At 43.1% G+C, this 18,328-nt stretch overlaps 2 protein-coding genes and 1 long non-coding RNA gene across 6 annotated transcripts; 2 read left to right on the top strand and 1 right to left on the bottom strand.

The window, feature by feature from the left end:
- Positions 1-827: 827 nt before the first annotated feature.
- LOC127912841 (uncharacterized) lies at positions 828-2,131 on the top strand. Its single transcript, XR_008083595.1, has 3 exons — positions 828-977; positions 1,061-1,153; positions 1,982-2,131. It is a non-coding gene; the product is annotated as an uncharacterized LOC127912841 (long non-coding RNA).
- LOC118372591 (myelin-associated neurite-outgrowth inhibitor) lies at positions 1,900-9,095 on the bottom strand. 3 transcript variants are annotated; one of them, XM_035758526.2, is made up of 7 exons: positions 8,892-9,095; positions 8,260-8,354; positions 8,027-8,113; positions 4,907-5,049; positions 3,348-3,534; positions 3,092-3,204; positions 1,900-2,792 (listed from the first exon to the last, which is right to left on the bottom strand). In XM_035758526.2, exons 2-6 carry the CDS (start codon positions 8,333-8,335, stop codon positions 3,104-3,106), a joined length of 594 nt encoding a protein of 197 aa, XP_035614419.1. In that variant the 5' UTR covers positions 8,336-8,354; positions 8,892-9,095; the 3' UTR covers positions 1,900-2,792; positions 3,092-3,103. The 3 variants fall into 3 exon arrangements, with proteins under 3 accessions (XP_035614419.1, XP_035614418.1, XP_035614420.1); XM_035758525.2 differs by having other exon boundaries at positions 8,915-9,092; XM_035758527.2 differs by having other exon boundaries at positions 3,348-3,531; positions 8,915-9,090.
- Positions 9,096-13,637: 4,542 nt separating this feature from the next.
- Positions 13,638-16,570, top strand: LOC118372590 (F-box/SPRY domain-containing protein 1-like). 2 transcript variants are annotated; one of them, XM_035758524.2, is made up of 3 exons: positions 13,638-14,145; positions 14,588-14,944; positions 15,387-16,570. In XM_035758524.2, the coding sequence occupies exons 1-3, from the start codon at positions 13,822-13,824 to the stop codon at positions 15,570-15,572; spliced, it is 867 nt and encodes a 288-aa protein (XP_035614417.1). In that variant the 5' UTR covers positions 13,638-13,821; the 3' UTR covers positions 15,573-16,570. The 2 variants fall into 2 exon arrangements, with proteins under 2 accessions (XP_035614417.1, XP_035614416.1); XM_035758523.2 differs by having other exon boundaries at positions 15,366-16,570.
- The last annotated feature ends 1,758 nt before the right edge of the window (positions 16,571-18,328 follow it).

Raw genomic sequence — 18,328 nt, 5'->3', positions numbered from 1 at the left:
TCTGTCTGCACAATGGCTTTAGTATTTGAATCCGCTTTCAGCTAATAGAATTAAACACAAACACGCTCACATGCATACAAATGCCGGATGTCGGATGGAGTCCGAATAGTTGTAAATTGCTTCCTTTCCTCAAATCCTTTCCTTTGTGACCAGAAATGGATGAACTGTCATGACAGGTCTGTGTCATCCTGCTAGGGCCAGTACTTGAGTTGAACTGAAATTGGTGCCTGTACTCATTTTGGGTGCCAGATACTTTTTAGCTAATGGGAACAGGAGCTCAAGCAGTAAAACATTGGAGGTGCCTGTACTCAGGTCCGGTGAAGTAAAGCACTGTTCAGGGTCTCATCGTTTCCTTTCTCTTGGACCATTGGCCTATCTAAGACCTTTAGGACTCAAGTCTGTGTCACATCTTCCATGGGCAAAGAGCATGAATAATGTTTTCGTGTTGGATATCAGACATCTGAGACAGAGGTTTAAAACTCAAAAAGGCCAATTTTCCCATAATACGAAAATGGCCAACAGACAAATGTTAACACAGCATCCCCCAGAGAAATAAATGCATCCTAGCAACATTACCAAAAACAAGCAACGAAAACAATTGTTTTGCACAGCTTTGTGTGTTAAACTCAAGTTACCTGTTCGTGTGAAATGAACTTGTTCCTTTCTTTTAATGTTTCACATTAAGAGATGGCATCAGTGATTCAAAATAGCAGTTTTTTTTCTTTCTTTTGTAGTTCATTAGAATTTCTTTGATGATTTTGCATTAGTCACGGAAGGAAGATTGAGCTCGTGTTATTTCTTCTTTTACACTGAGAACATTAAGAACACCTGCTGTTTCCTTGAGACTGACCAGGTGAATCCAGGTGAAAGCTATGATCCCTTATTGAAGGATTTTCAAGCCTTGAGACATAGATTGTGTACGTGTGCCAATCAGATGGTGAATGGGCAAGGCAAAAGACTTGTGTGTCTTTGAACGGGTTATGGTAGTTGCCAGGCGCACCGGTTCGTGCCAATCAGATGGTGAATGGGCAAGGCAAAAGACTTGTGTGTCTTTGAACAGGTTATGGTAGGTGCCAGGCGCACCGGTTCGTGCCAATCAGATGGTGAATGGGCAAGGCAAAAGACTTGTGTGTCTTTGAACGGGTTATGGTAGGTGCCAGGCGCACCGGTTCGTGCCAATCAGATGGTGAATGGGCAAGGCAAAAGACTTGTGTGTCTTTGAACGGGTTATGGTAGTTGCCAGGCGCACCGGTTCGTGCCAATCAGATGGTGAATGGGCAAGGCAAAAGACTTGTGTGTCTTTGAACGGGTTATGGTAGGTGCCAGGCGCACCGGTTCGTGCCAATCAGATGGTGAATGGGCAAGGCAAAAGACTTGTGTGTCTTTGAACGGGTTATGGTAGGTGCCAGGCGCACCGGTTCGTGCCAATCAGATGGTGAATGGGCAAGGCAAAAGACTTGTGTGTCTTTGAACGGGTTATGGTAGGTGCCAGGCGCACCGGTTCGTGCCAATCAGATGGTGAATGGGCAAGGCAAAAGACTTGTGTGTCTTTGAACGGGTTATGGTAGGTGCCAGGCGCACCGGTTCGTGCCAATCAGATGGTGAATGGGCAAGGCAAAAGACTTGTGTGTCTTTGAACGGGTTATGGTAGGTGCCAGGCGCACCGGTTCGTGCCAATCAGATGGTGAATGGGCAAGGCAAAAGACTTGTGTGTCTTTGAACGGGTTATGGTAGGTGCCAGGCGCACCGGTTCGTGCCAATCAGATGGTGAATGGGCAAGGCAAAAGACTTGTGTGTCTTTGAACGGGTTATGGTAGTTGCCAGGCGCACCGGTTCGTGCCAATCAGATGGTGAATGGGCAAGGCAAAAGACTTGTGTGTCTTTGAACGGGTTATGGTAGGTGCCAGGCGCACCGGTTCGTGCCAATCAGATGGTGAATGGGCAAGGCAAAAGACTTATGTCTTTGAACGGGTTATGGTAGGTGCCAGGCGCACCGGTTCGTGCCAATCAGATGGTGAATGGGCAAGGCAAAAGACTTGTGTGTCTTTGAACGGGTTATGGTAGGTGCCAGGCGCACCGGTTCGTGCCAATCAGATGGTGAATGGGCAAGGCAAAAGACTTGTGTGTCTTTGAACGGGTTATGGTAGGTACCAGGCGCACCGGTTCGTGTCAAGAACTGCAACACTACTGGGTTTTTCACGCTCATTGATTTCATTGTGTATCAAGTATGGTCCACCACCCAAAGGACATCCAGCCAACTTGACACAACTGTGGGAAGCATTGGAGTCAACATGGGCCAGCATCCCTGTGGAATGATTTTGACACCTTGTAGAGTTCAGGCCCCAATTAATTAAAACTGTTCTGAGGGCAACGGGGTGTGCAACTCAATATTAGGAAGGTGTTCCTGATGTTCATACACTCAGTGTATATACACACACACACACATTCAACTCAATATGGATCCCAACAGCAAAACAAATTCAAACTCCCTTTGCACCACTTAATAGAGTTAGCTATAAAAATCGCAAGGCAGTACACAAAACACAACTTAGCCATCAGACACAAGATATGCAGCAGAGTGAGTGAAGGATTCTTGGACAGCATCATTCAAAACAGGAATAGTCAGCAGTAGGAATATTCCCTTCGTCCTGTTCTGAACACACCTGGTGTTGTTTTGTAGTTGGGCTTCAGATTCACAGTATGATTGGAAAGGAAGGAAGAACAGCTGACACGAGACACCGGAGAGCGTCATCACCAACTGGAGTGTGAATGCATATCTACGATCTTCTGACCTGAAGAGAGAAGCAGAGAAACAGTTGATTAAATACACAGTAATAATACATACTGTTGGTCTATCAACACATAAAAGTACTTCTACTGTCAGGGGGTATTATCCTAATTGACATGAAGCCATTGCCCACAGCTAACCTTCCCCGCCCAAAAAAATATAAATACCCTACCTGCATTTAAATATTTCCTGACTAGAAATTGTAACCATTATGTATTATAGTGTCAGTGCTGTTTCCCAGTGTTCATTCCCATCCATATTGACCAGAGAGAATATGATATGGAGGATGTATTTAGTACTCACAGTGTCATCACTTTACCACTGGGGGGGAACATAGCTGTAGGTGGGCATGCCTGGGTGTCGATATGTGGGCATTGTAACTTGGTGGGGGGTCGGGGAGTGCGTCAACAAAGTTCCTGGAGAAAGGAAGGAGGTGGGAGAGGTCCGGAAATTAGACAGAGCAAAACCCATTTATTTAACACTGTTGCGACCAGATTATATACATAAATGTTTTTTAAAAAGGTAAACGCATTAAAAAAAAAATCTAAATGGAACTCGCCAGCTGACATGGCCATAGTGGTCCCTGCTATCATCCCCGTGGCTACACCGTTGTGGGGGCGGGACTGGTGATGCATGGGCGGGGCATACATGGCTGCTGGCATCCCATTGGACTGGACCACTGTAGTGTGATGAATGACATGGGGTGGGGCTGCGTACAGAGGCTGTGTGTAGTAAGTGCCTTGCTGCTGAGAGAGAGAGAGAGGTCAAAGTGTTAATAGGTACAGTTTTATGAAACAGAATGTCATATTTTAAACTGTATATACAGTTGAAGTCTGAAGTTTACATACACCTTAACCAAATACATTTAAACTCAATTTTACAATTCCTGACATTTAATCCTAGTAAAAATTCCCTGTCTTAGGTCAGTTAGGATCACCACTTTATTTTATGTGAAATGTGAAATGTCAGAATAATAGAGAGAATCTTGTATTTCCTTCATCACATTCCCAGTGGGTCAGAAGTTTACATACACTCAATTAGTATTTGGTATCATTGCCTTTAAATTGTTTAACTTGGGTCAAACGTTTCATGTAGCCTTCCACAAGCTTCCAAATGGTTGGGTGAATTTTGGCCCATTCCTCCTGACAGAGCTGATGTAACCGAGTCAGGTTTGTTGCTTCAATTTATCCACATAATTTTCCTGCCTCATGACGGCATCTATTCTGTGAAGTGCACCAGTCCCTCCTGCAGCAAAGTACCCCAAAAAGTACAATCTTTGTCCCCATGTGCAGATGCAAATCGTAGTCTGGCTTTTTATGGCGGTTTTGGAGCAGAGGCTTCTTCCTTGCTGAGCGGCCTTTCAGGTTATGTCGATATAGGACTCGTTTTACTGTGGATAAAGATACTTTTGTACCCATTTCCTCCAGCATCTTCACAATGTCCTTTGCTGTTGTTCTGAGATTGATTTGCAGTTGTCGCATCTCTAGGAGACAGAACGCGTCTCATTCCTGAGCGGTATGATGGCTGCCTATCAGAAGCTTCTAAAGCCATGACATCCTTTTCTGGAATTTTCCAAGCTGTTTAAAGGCACAGTCAACTTAGTGCATGTAAGCTTCTGAGCCACTGGAATTGTGATACAGTGAATTATAAGTGTAAATAATCTGTCTGTAAACAATTGTTGGAAAATTACTTGTGTCATGCAAAGTAGATGTTCTAACCGACTTGCCAAAACTGTAGTTTGTTAACAAGAAATTTGTGGAGTGGTTGAAAAACGAGTTAATGACTCCAACCTAAGTGTATGTAAACTTCCGACATCAACTGTAACTGCCTTAATGTTGCTGGACCCCAGGAAGAGTAAATACCAATACTAAATGTCAGTGCCACAGTGAGACAAGCACAACTACAGCAGCAATAAGCAGCAAGCTAATGTGTATCTGAATTATCTAAGGCAGACAGATATTATTACATTCCGTCTGACCTATGTAACTGTTATGACCTTATAACAATGCAACGATAAATACCAATTCTGCAGTACAACAAATAAGATAAACAGGTTCAGTTACATCATACTACTTCAGACAGTAGAGGCAGATGATCTCAGTTGACTAACTGACTGACCTGTGTGTAGGGGTTCTGTTGGGGGTAGGTGCTCCTCACAGGGAAGACTGCTGCAGGATAGAGGTTGGGTGATGAGGAGTAGGGTGGGACAGCCCCCGTGGTGGGCGAGCAGGTCATTTTAAAAGGAGTGCCCGGAGCGTAACCTATAAGAGAGGGTTTCAGAGATATAAACACACAACAAGGAGAGGCGTTGTTAACACACCGTCTAGGGTATTACACATTTTAACAGGGAACCCCCCAAAAAAAAAAAAAAAAAAAAAAAAAATCACATTTTAGGCCTTTGTCCATAGGCAGGGTTCCCCAACTGGTGGCCCGTGGGCCGAATTTGGTCCGCCAGTGGTTTTATTTGGCCCACCACGTTCTGAGCAACAACAATATATACAGTTGAAGTCAGAAGTTTACATGCACTTAGGTTGGAGTCATTAAAACTCATTTTTCAACCACTCCACAATTATCTTGTTAACAAACTATACTTATGGCAAGTCGGTTAGGACATCTACTTTCTGCATGACACAAGTAATTTTTCCAAAAATTGATTACAGACAGACATGGCTTTAGAAGCTTCTGATAGGCTAACTGACATGATTTGGGTCAATTGGAGGTGTACCTGTGGATGTATTTCAAGGCCTACCTTCAAACTTAGTGCCTCTTTGCTTGACATCATGGGAAAATCAAAAGAAATCAGCCAAGACCTCAGAAAAAAACGGACCTTGTGAAGATGCTGGTACAAAAGTATCCATATCCACAGTAAAACAAGTCCTATATCGACATAACCTGAAAGGCCGCTCAGCAAGGAAGAAGCCACTGCACATGGGGACAAAGATCGTACTTTTTGGAGAAATGTCCTCTGGTCTGATGAAACAAAAATAGAACTGTTTGGCCATAATGACCATTGTTATGTTTGGAGGAAAAGGGGAGGATTGCAAGCTGAAGATCAACATCCCAACCGCGAAGCACGGGGCTGGCAGCATCATGTTGTGGGGGTGCTTTGCTGCAGGAGGGACTGGTGCACTTCACAAAATAGATGGCATCATGAGGCAGGAAAATTATGTGGATATATTGAAGCAACATCAAGACATCAGTCAGGAAGTTAAAGCTTGGTGGCAAATGGGTCTTCCAAATGGACAATGACCCCAAGCATACTTCAAAAGTTGTTGCAAAATGGCTTAAGGACAACAAAGTCAAGGTATTGGAGTGGCCATCAAAGCCCTGACCTCAATCCTATAGAATATTTGTGGGCAGAACTGAAAAAGTATGTGCGAGCAAGGATGACTACATACCGGACTCAGTTACACCAGCTCTGTCAGGAGGAATAGGCCAAAAATTCACCCAACCATTTGGAAGCTTGTGGAAGGCTACATGAAACGTTTGACCCAAGATAAACAATTTAAAGGCCATGCTACCAATTGAGTGTATGCAAACTTCTGACCCACTGGGAAAGTGATGAAAGAAATAAAAGCTGAAATAAAATCACTCTCTACTATTATTCTGACATTTCACATTCTTAAAATAAAGTGGTGATCCTAACTGACCTAAGACAAGGAATTTTTACTAGGATTAAATGTGAGGAATTTGAGTTGAAAAGTGAGTTTAAATGTATTTGGCTAAGGTGTATGTAAACTTCCAACTTCAACTGTAGTATACACACACACTACCAGTCAAAAAGTTTGGACACACCTATTCATTCCAAGGTTTTTCTTTATTTTTACTATTTTCTACACCATGGAATAATAGTGAAGACATCAAAACTATGAAATAACATATGGAATCATGTAGTAACAAAAAAAGTATTAAACAAATCAAAATATATTTTATACATGACATTTTTCAAAGTAGCCACCCTTTGCCTTGATGACAGCTTGCACACTCTTGGCTTTATTTCAACCAGCTTCATGAGGTAGTCACCTGGAATGCATTTCAATTAACAGTTGTGCCTTGTTAAAAGTTAATTTGTGGAATTTCTTTCCTTCTTAATGCATTTGAGCCAATCAGTTGTGTTGTAACAAGGTAGGGATAGTATACAGAAGATAGCCCTATTTGGTAAAATACCAAGTCCATATTATGGCAAGAACAGCTCAAATAAGCAAAGAGAAACAGCAGTCCATCAGTACTTTAAAACATGAAGGTCAGTCAATCCAGAAAATGTCAAGAACTTTCAAAGTTTCTTCAAGTGCAAAACATTAAGCTCTATGATGAAACTGGCTCTCCCGAGGACTGTCACAGGAAAGGAAGACCCAGAGTTACCTCTGCTGCAGAGGATAAGTTCATTAGTTACCAGCCTCAGAAATTGCAGCCCAAATAAATGCTTCAGAGTTCAAGTAACAGACACATCAACATCAACTGTTCAGAGGAGACTGCTTGAATCAGGCCTTCTTGGTCGAATTGCTGCAAAGAAACCACTACTAAAGGACACCAATATGAAGAAGAGACTTGACTGGGCCAAGAAACACAAGCAATGTACATTAGACCAGTGGAAATCTCTCCTTTTGTTTGAGGAGTCCATATTTGAGATTTTTGGTTCCAACCACCGTGTCTTTGCGAGATGCAGAGTAGGTGAACGGATCATCTCTGCATGTTTGGTTCCCACCGTGAAGCAAGGAGGAGGACGTGTGATGGTGCTTTGCTGGTGACACTGATTTATTTAGAATTCAAGGCACACTTAACAGCATGGCTACCACAGAATTCTGCACATCTGGTTTGCACTTAATGGGACTATCGTTTGTTTTTCAACAGGACAATGACCCAAAACACACCTCCAGGCTGTGAACGGGCTATTTGACCAAGAGGGAGAGTGATGGAGTACTGAAAAACCTTTGAATGAGTACGTTTATCCAAACTTTTGACTGGTACTGTATGCCACGGGTATGACAAAACATGTATTTTTACTGCTCTAATTATGTTGGTAACCAGTTTATAATAGCAATAAGGCACCTTGGGGGCTTGTGGTATATGGGCAGTATATACCACAGCTAAGGGCTGTATCCAGGCACTCCGAGTTGCGTCATGCATAACACTAAGGTTGTGGGTTCAATTCCCAGGGATCGCATACAAAAACAATCTATGCACTCACTGTACAAGAGTAGGCTATATGCAGCTCTCTGAGAGGGACTGATAACTTACCTGTGGGGAAGGCTGGGTGGTTGGCTCCAGGGTGGTACATGTTGGGAGTGTAAGCAGGGCCAGCCGAGTACCCCCCAGGAAATCCAGCTGCAGGGTCAAAGGTCATATATAAGTGACAAGAAAATCAGAAGCGTCAGACATACATTAAGAGAAACAGTAGGTGTTAATTACCCCCTGGTCTGTTTGGGTGGTATACATTTCCCAATCCATTACACACTAGTTACACTGCTTACCTGGGTATCCTACTAAATGTCCCTTAGGGTTGACATAGGGGACACCTGTTGGTGCAGGGTTGTACACTGGGTTCATAATGCACTCCTTTCAGATACTGCAACAAAGACAAGACACATTGTTGAGAAAATGTATTCAGATTGTCAAAAATAAAAAATAGTATTTTATTCCGTGGCTATATAACTAGCTAACGTTACATTGATCAATGATTTTTGTCATTCATAATTAGCTATCATACGGCGCCTTTTCGCTTGATGCCTGTGGTTAAACGTAATGGGACCCTTGCCTTGATTGCAGCAGTAGCTAACGTTAGCAAGCTAAATGTATGTTGGTTATCAAAATATAAAATGCCTAGCGTAGCTAGCAAGCTAGATTTAAACAACCTAGATGTAAAACATGTTATTGTCCGTCTGTGCTGATAAATTTAATCAGGTAGCTATACTAATTTAGCTAGCTACCTAACAGACATGCGTTTACCAATAGGCGATGCAGTAACTCCACAAAAACACAAGGGCCGGGCGTTTAAGCATCGAACGTTCTCTATGTATCGTGTACTGGCTCTTCCAGTCACCCTTCAACTATCTCTTCGTCTTTGGCAAAAGGTTTAACAATAGATGTCAACTGTGTTGTTTACCTCTAGTTTTCAATGATACTCACAGTTGTAATTCTCAGTTTCCGACTGCTGTTCTTTGGCTCGACTCCTTACTTTTGGGTATTGTATTTTGGTTCTCACTGTCTGGTTGAGTTGACACTTTTTTATGCTTGGCTCACTGCACACTAAAATGATCCAGCAGCTGGCGTCACTTCCGAGTACAGCTTGTGGCGCTTTCATGAAAACTGGGATCTCAGGAAAAACAAGGTAAAATCATGACGTTTAGTGATCTTTAGTTCGGAAAGTCGGAGGCATCTTGAAAGCATTGATATCGTAATTCAGGGATTTCCAAGTTCCCAGTTGTTTTGAAAGCTGTATGAAGCTCATCTTGCCCATGTCTCATGATGTGGTACTGTATAAAATGTTGACTTTCGCTTTACTGTCTCTGGGTCTGGGACGGCATGTATGTGAAACATTTTATACACCATTATATAACTCATATATCCCAAGTAGAGTAAAGAAAACACTGATGCATATAGGTTGGCAACGTCTGTCTGGAACCAAATAATTACGAAGTTGTACAAGTTATCATATTGGACCTGTTTAGGTGCTGGCATTGCTCAGCAATAAATTATTCATACAAAACCGGTATCAAACCTCAAAGAAACATTCTTGCATCCATCGAATAACAATTCTAACCATGAGTATTACACTATTATACAACGGGTTGGTCTAATCCTGAATGTTGATTGGTTAAAAGCGCATTCCAGTCGGTGTCTATTCCACAAATTTCCACCGGCTAAATATATGACCTTAACCCTCCTGCTGTGTTCCGGTCGAATTGGACCGATTTACAAGTTTTCTCTCTGAAAAATGTAGTTAAAAAAAAATCTGATTGTCATGAGGTTCCATGACTTTGCACACACAGGGCATCTGAACACACAACGTACATTTGGATGATTTCATTAAATTTGGGGTGTTTTATTTAACTTTTGTACACCTGTGGTGTTCCCGGTCATTTTGACCAGTCATTAGAAATGAATGGGTGGGACTTCAATTAGTGTATAAAATTGAGTTCAGGCCCATTCATCAGATGGACACATTTCCTCTCCCAGACCCCAACATGCATATGTGTTTAAGCATATACACACACCTCACTCCCCTTCTTGGCTTCCATGGCAACCCCCAAGGGAACCTTTCCCCAATAGAATATTTCCCCCAGGGGAACCACACCTGTTGACATTCTCACAAACAATCGCAACATTGTTTCAATAATATATGGAACTTTTCTCACAGCTCTGGTATATAAAGCTTTTTTGAGGCCTTGCTCACAATTCATTCTGTGGCAGCACAATGACCAAACTTTATACTGTATGTGAGGCTCTTGGTCATATCTTTGATCATGACACTGGTGAGGAGGAGAGAGTCCTTGTTAAACTTTGACACAAAGTAGTCTGTGATAAATAGCACAATTTGTTTCATCTGAGTATTTGTTATAGTCAAAATAATCATTTTTTTTAAACTCAAAAACGAGTTGTATGAGCTCAGGTCAATGAGGCCTACAGGCCATAAATAGCAAATAGAAGTTCAAAACAAGTAATGTTCACAAGAACTTAAATTGATAAAAAGATTTAACACAACATTAGGTGTTAATATATGTATTATTATGGATTTATAGCTGGAGCGGTCATTTTGGACCCGGGAACACAGAATTAATTAACATGAAATGAACATAACAGGACGGTTAAAATGCCTATTTACTCTGTTCCATCTGACTGTGCAATCGACTGTCTCATCAGCCCAGGCAGGGAAATTATTAACTTGATCTCCAATATAAAAAGCATATAGACATTATCACATTTCTTTTAGTCTAACATTCAGCCAGTCGAAATCATGAATCAGCTGGCATCATTTTCATGGATATACACAAAGAAATGTAAATTGAAAAAATGTCAAACGAAACGAAGTGCAGATAGTTTTTCGGTCTTTCCAGCTTCAGTTTGACGTTTTTGTGTTAGCTGTTTTGTTGGTTAGCTCTTAGCTCCTCTGAACAACGGTGTCCTAACGAGAAAACACATGTTCTATGCCAGGCGAAATCGTGCCTCATTAGCTTATTGTTATGGATGTATCCAAATAAATGTCACTAGAAAACAGGTTAATTAAACAAATGCAGCTACTGTTATTCTGCCTGCACTGTTTGAAGCTAGCCGTAGTTGGCTAGTTGGCAAGCAAGGGATAAGAATGTTGCAAGCCAGTATAGCAATAGAACATTTAGAACCTACGACTGGGTCGCGTCCATAGATACAGAACAAAAAGACTGAACGTCTGGGTTTTGTCTCTGGCAACCAAACCAATTGAACGACCAGCCGGCTTGGATAGCAACCATAGATTTGTTTCGGGACTATATCTTGTGGAAGGAAGGAAGAAATAGTATGAATAATTTCATCAAAATAACGTTTTTAATGAACTTCTGTCAATCATTATTTAGCAGCCGACGTGAGGAAAACATTTAAACGTGTTAACCCTCGCAAGGCTGCAGGCCCAGACGGCATCCCCAGCCGCGCCCTCAGAGCATGCGCAGACCATATTCAATCAATCCCTATCCCAGTCTGCTGTTCCCACATGCTTCAAGAGGGCTACCATTGTTCCTGTTCCCAAGAAAGCTAAGGTAACTGAGCAAAACGACTACCGCCCCGTAGCACTCACTTCCGTCATCATGAAGTGCTTTGAGAGACTAGTCAAGGACCATATCACCTCCACCCTACCTGACACCCTAGACCCACTCCAATTTGCTTACCGCCCCAATAGGTCCACAGATGATGCAATCTCAACCACACTGCCCTAACCCATCTGGACAAGAGGAATACCTATGTGAGAATGCTGTTCATCGACTACAGCTCGGCATTTAACACCATAGTACCCTCCAAGCTCGTCATCAAGCTCGAGACCCTGGTTCTCAACCCCGCCCTGTGCAACTGGGTACTAGACTTCCTGACGGGCCGCCCCCCAGGTGGTGAGGGTAGGCAACAACATCTCCACCCCGCTGATCCTCAACACTGGGGCCCCACAAGGGTGCGTTCTGAGCCCTCTCCTGTACTCCCTGTTCACCCACGACTGCGTGGCCACGCACGCCTCCAACTCAATCATCAAGTTTGCGGACGACACAACAGTGGTAGGCTTGATTACCAACAACGACGAGATGGCCTACAGGGAGGAGGTGAGGGCCCTCGGAGTGTGGTGTCAGGAAAATAACCTCACACTCAACGTCAACAAAACTAAGGAGATGATTGTGGACTTCAGGAAACAGCAGAGGGAACACCCCCCTATCCACATCGATGGAACAGTAGTGGAGAGGGTAGTAAAGTTTTAAGTTCCTCGGCATACACATCACAGACAAACTGAATTGGTCCACCCACACAAGCAGCATCGTGAAGAAGGCGCAGCAGCGTCTCTTCTACCCCAGAGGCTGAAGAAATTTGGCTTGTCACCAAAAGCACTCACAAACTTCTACAGATGCACAATCGAGAGCATCCTGGCGGGCTGTATCACCGCCTGGTACGGCAACTGCTCCGCCCACAACCGTAAGGCTCTCCAGAGGGTAGTGAGGTCTGCACAACGCATCACCGGGGGCAAACTACCTGCCCTCCAGGACACCTACACCACCCGATGTCACAGGAAGGCCATAAAGATCATCAAGGACAACAACCACCCGAGCCACTGCCTGTTCACCCCGCTATCATTCAGAAGGCGAGGTCAGTACAGGTGCATCAAAGCTGGGACCGAGAGACTGAAAAACAGCTTCGATCTCAAGGCCATCAGACTGTTAAACAGCCACCACTAACATTGAGTGGCTGCTGCCAACACACTGACTCAACTCCAGCCACTTTAATAATGGGAATTGATGGGAAATGATGTAAAATATATCACTAGCCACTTTAAACAATGCTACCTAATATAACGTTTACATACCCTACATTATTCATCTCATATGTATACGTATATACTGTACTCTATATCATCTACTGCATCTTTATGTAATACATGTATCACTAGCCACTTTAACTATGCCACTTTGTTTACATACTCATCTCATATGTATATACTGTACTCGATACTCGATACCATCTACTGTATCTTGCCTATGCCGCTCTGTACCATCACTCATTCATATATCTTTATGTACATATTCTTTATCCCCTTACACTTGTGTGTATAAGGTAGTAGTTTTGGAATTGTTAGTTAGATTACTTGTTGGTTATTACTGCATTGTCGGAACTAGAAGCACAAGCATTTCGCTACACTCGCATTAACATCTGCTAACCATGTGTATGTGACAAATAAAATTCGATTTGATTTGATTTAGGAACCAGTTGTATAAAAGTGATAATGTCCTCGATGCCGGTGTTTTGGAGGATATGGCACCCGTGCCGATATCTTCCAAACAACGCCTTCGAGGCCATTATCACTTAATTAGGGCAACACACAAAATAGAAATGGACCATGTGAACAGATCTAGGATCAATCAGTAAACCATACTACACATTTGAGGATGGACTTTTAAGGGGTAAAAATCTAAACTGACTGTAGATCAGCTGCGAGGGCCGCTGTATGACCGACAAAAGGTCCTAACAGGTACACAAAGTAAAATACACCTATTATAATTTAAGACAAAACGTTGATCATGGGATTATCTTTGTCTCCTTCTTTATAATTGAAGATGGCGGATCAGAATAAATATTTAATTTATAAATATATGATTTATCATTGCCATACAAAAATGTCCGAGACCTGACTGGATTTCGCGTTTGTTTCCACTTTACCAACCGGGTCTGGGTCCATCGAATTAAATGCCTGACAATATCACCGCCGTGATTTAGCTAGTATTTAGAAATTGTGCATTTTAATACATTTTAGTTAACAATTTATGCTGTAAAACACTGTTCATCGGTCGTTATTCTCAATTTAGCAAATTATGTCGGGAGCGGCCGCCGGAGGGGCGTCCTCTTGCATCGGCGCAGCCGCTGCCAGTTGTAGCCCAGCTGGGTCGTCCTATGTTGCAGCGGGCGGGGAAGTGGGAATAGCAGGCAGGCTACCTAGTCGGGTTCTGGAGCATGTGTTCTTCTTCTCCTATCTGGACTTGTATGATTTGATGCGGTGCTCGTTGGTGTGCTGGCACTGGAACAACTGCCTCGCTGATGAGAACAGCGAGGTGTGGCGGAGTCTGTGCGCTCGCTCTCTTAGTGAAGAGGCACTGCGCTCCGACATTCTTTGCAATCTGACAACATACAAGGGAAAGGTAGCAGCTACTAGCTAAGCTAATAATGTTTGTTTACTATTTGAATACCGAAGTGAATGCCTATAGCTGTTGTTACAGATTTGGATTTCAATCCAAAAGATACCACATTGTGAAAAGATCACAAACCCAATCAGCACACATTAACTTGCCATTCAGTCATAGCCTAGGCTACTCATCAATGGTATGAGTCTCCCTGTCTGTCATGCACAGACTAGTGGCTAGCCGTCTATACACACACGCCCAGTTGTTTATATATGCAGAAACGCCAGCATTAAATACGATCCATAAGCATGTTGCAATCATTTCCTTGAATGAGATAATATTTTAAGTAAAATGGAATAGCAATGATTTTTGGTTGGCATGCATGTTGATTCTGCTCTCAATCACTTGGATTTATGTCCTCTTCAAAACCCTATCTCATCTTTGTCTGCCTCTCCTGCAGCTCAAGTCCTACCTGCACGCTCTGAGTTCCCACGACTGCTCACGCAACGTCTACGTGAAGAAGAACAGTTTCACCCTTCACCGCAACCCCATCGCCCAGAGCACCGACGGAGCCCGCGGCAAGATCGGCTTCTCTGAGGGCCGCCATGCCTGGGAGATCTGGTGGGAGGGGCCCCTGGGGACCGTGGCAGTGATCGGCATTGCCACCAAGCGTGCTGCCATGCAATGCCAGGGCTATGTGGCCCTCCTGGGCAGTGACGACCAGAGCTGGGGCTGGAATCTGGTGGATAACAACCTGCTCCACAATGGGGAGGTGAACGGGAACTTCCCTCAGTGCAACAACGCACCCAAATACCAGGTAGGTTAACGTTTTTCTCCTGGGTCATATTGATAAGTGCACACCATAGCAAAATGCGTTGCAACGGAAACGACAGCGAAGCCGTGAGATTAGTGCCGGAGTTCAGGGACTTTGTCACCATGGGGTGGGTAGGCTGCAGACAGGAATAGACAACATATCTGTATGCATCAACTAAAAATGTTCAATTGAAGTTCTAAGCCATTGTTTTAAACTGATGACCCATCCCAATTAAGTGAAACTAGTTGAAATATTATAAACATTTATTGGTGGGATGAGTTAGGCCTGTGTAGTAGAATACATGTCAAGAAGAACGCTACCTTAAATTAGAAGTTCTCTCAACAGTAATCATGTTCAATTGTAGCGTGAAAGAGAAGCCATTCCCTGTATTGTAGCTGTTACTTATTGTTATATTACTTTCTAGTGTAATGGTGTCCGTCCACAGATCGGGGAGAGGATACGAGTGATTCTTGACATGGATAACAAGACCTTGGCCTTCGAGAGAGGCTTTGACTTTCTGGGAGTGGCCTTCAGAGGGCTGCCTAAAGCCTGCCTCTTCCCGGCTGTCTCAGCTGTCTATGGCAACACTGAGGTGACCATGGTCTACCTTGGCAAGCCTCTGGATGGATAGCACCGCCACAACACCCGCTGGTGCCACGTCACATCAGGTGTGCCAAGGATAATGACTGATGGTTGACACCGAGAGGATTCTAAACGAACATTCCACAACCACAGGAATGGACTACAAAATCAACATGGATGAGAGTGAACTATTGATGGACAAGAGGGTTTGACTAGGTTTTTGGGAAGTGATAATTGATGGAGGGTGGGGGACTGGGGGCTGTTTCAAAGGTGTTTCTGACTCAACATGGATCCTATCCACTTCAGCTGCTGGACCATTTTATTTACAGTACGGGAGGACTTTACTTGTTTTTTTTAATGTTATTTTATGAAGTAACAACACTGAGTCCTGTACATGCAGACGGTTTTATGATGTCTGTTCCTATGAGGCAAAACCAAATATGAACTGTGGCAAATAAAGACAAATCATAACGTGTGTGTGACAATGCAAGTTGTAACATTTCTAGAGTACACGTGTAACTGCCATGGATGGAACAGCAAGGGGGACACTTCAGAGGACTATACCGTATGGGACACTTGGAAAAGACTGCTTCAGTAGAAAAGCTAGTCATTGCAGTATAACTGAAACGTCTCCTCTCTTCAGATACATTGTATAGGAGAGCAGAAGTGAGGAGACCATGCTACTGTGAATCCATTTTAATTGTGGTGGTATTCATCATAGTATTTCATTATATTTATAGGTTTTAATTCGTGGTACTATTGAAGAGGTCATGGAACCTTCAAAATAAAGTCTACCTGGTGCCAGTCTGTAATTGATTGATTGAGTGTTTCATAATGCTTCCACAAGAGGGCAATCATTGACTTCAATATTCTATATGAAATAAGAACCACCCAATGATATTTGTTGTGAAATCTGTGAATGTATTGTCATTTTTTAAAAATTGTATAAACTGCCTTAATTTTGCTGGACCCCTTGGCAGCAGCAGCTAATGGGGATCCATAATAAATACAAATAGGACATTATTTTACTTACTTCCCAAATTGAAATGTCTCTAGTCATATTGTACTCTCCCTTTTATCTACAATCAAATTATTTCTGTTTTGTCTGACTTTCTCATACAATTGGTGTTTGTGGGCTGAGTTAACTGCAGCACCATGTAATTTCCTATGCCCCAGGTGACAAGTGTTGGCAGGTTTCTGATATAAACTGAACAAAAATATAAATGCAACATGTAATGTGTTGGTCCCATGTTTCATGAGCTGAAATAAAAGATCCCAAGAATTTCCCATACTCACAAAAACCTTATTTCTCTCAAATTCTGGAACAAATTTGTTTATATCCCTTTGCCAAGATAATCCATCCACCTGACAGGTGTGGCATATCAAGAAGCTGATTAAACAGCATGATCTTTACACCTTGTGCTGGGGACAATAAAATGCCACTCTAAAATGTGCAGTTTTGTCACAATACAATGCCACAGATGTCTCAAGTTTTCGGGGAGCATGCAATTGGGAAAGTGACAGCAGGAATTTCCACCAGAACTTTTGCCAGAAAATGTCATGTTAATTTCCCTACCATAGGCTGACATCAGCAAACTGCTCGCCCACACAATGCCATACACACAGTCTGGCATCTACCCGGTACAGTTGAAACCGAGATTCATCTGTAAAGAGCACACTTCTCCAGTGTGCCAGTGGTCATCGAAGTTGAGCATTTGCCCACTGAAGTCGGTTACGACACAGAACTGCAGTCAGGCCAAGACCCGCCCCAGGGAAGCTCATCTGCTTGCTCGTTGTCCTCACCAGGGTCTTGACCTGACTGCAGTTCTACTTCGTAACCAACTTCAGTGGGCAAATGCTCACCTTCGATGGCTACTAGCACGCTGGAGAAGTGTGCCCTTCACAGATGAATCCCAGTTTCGATTTTACCGGGCAGATGCCAGACTGTGTGTATGGCGTCATGTGGGGACAACAAACACAATTGCATTTTATCGATAGCAATTTGAATAGACAAAGATACCGTGACATGATCGTGAGGCCCATTGTCGTGCCATTCATCCGCCGCCATCACCTCATGTTTCAGCATGATAATGCACAGCCCCATTTCGCAACAATCTGTACACAATTCCTAGAAGCTAAAAATGTCCCAGTTTTTCCATGGCCTGCATACTCACCAGACATGTCACCCTTCGAGCATGTTTGGGATGCTCTGGATCGGCAGCGTGTTCCAGATCCCGCATATATCCATCAACTTCGCACAGCCATTGAAAAGGAGTAGGGTAACGTTCAGCTCTATGCGAAGGATATGTGTCACGCTGCATGAGGCAAATGGTGGTCACCAGACTTGTTTTCTGATCCACAACACTACCTTTTTTCTAAGGTATCTGTGACCAACAGATGCATATCTGTATTCCTAGTAATGTGAAATCCATAGATTTGGGCCTAATACATTTATTTCAATTGACTGACTTCCGTATATGAACTGTAATTGTTGCATGATATGTTTATAATTTTGTTCAATATAGTTTGCGACAATAATGTACCAGTTTGTCAAGCTTCCTAGGTGTGTTTGTGTGTGTTTCAACCACATGAAAGCTAAGCATGTCATTGGGGTTCTACCTCAATGCTGCACACACACTTTTGATGAGGGAGCATTTCATTTTTGTATTTTATTTAACCAGGCAAGTCAGTTAAGATCAAATTCTTATTTACAATGACGGCCTACACCGGCCAAACCCGACGACACTGGGCCAATTGTGCGCCGCCCTATGGGACTCCCAATCACAGCCAGTTGTGATACAGCCT

The sequence above is a fragment of the Oncorhynchus keta genome, chromosome 28 (assembly GCF_023373465.1).
Source record: "Oncorhynchus keta strain PuntledgeMale-10-30-2019 chromosome 28, Oket_V2, whole genome shotgun sequence".
NCBI lineage: Eukaryota > Metazoa > Chordata > Actinopteri > Salmoniformes > Salmonidae > Oncorhynchus > Oncorhynchus keta.
This window is presented reverse-complemented; position numbering and strand designations above follow the sequence as displayed.

What these genes read in the sequence shown, in the direction of transcription:
- LOC118372591 (XM_035758526.2), bottom strand. Translation starts at nt 8,335, where the DNA reads ATGAACCCAGTGTACAACCCTGCACCAACAGGTGTCCCCTATGTCAAC. An exon ending in CCACCCAGCCTTCCCCACAG is followed by an intron (nt 5,050 to 8,026) that starts GTAAGTTATCAG and finishes CCTCTCTTATAG; the next exon opens with GTTACGCTCCGGGCACTCCT. An exon ending in CACTATGGCCATGTCAGCTG is followed by an intron (nt 3,205 to 3,347) that starts GCGAGTTCCATT and finishes TCCTTTCTCCAG; the next exon opens with GAACTTTGTTGACGCACTCC.
- LOC118372590 (XM_035758523.2), top strand. Translation starts at nt 13,822, where the DNA reads ATGTCGGGAGCGGCCGCCGGAGGGGCGTCCTCTTGCATCGGCGCAGCC. An exon ending in TGACAACATACAAGGGAAAG is followed by an intron (nt 14,146 to 14,587) that starts GTAGCAGCTACT and finishes CCTCTCCTGCAG; the next exon opens with CTCAAGTCCTACCTGCACGC. An exon ending in ACAACGCACCCAAATACCAG is followed by an intron (nt 14,945 to 15,365) that starts GTAGGTTAACGT and finishes ATTACTTTCTAG; the next exon opens with TGTAATGGTGTCCGTCCACA.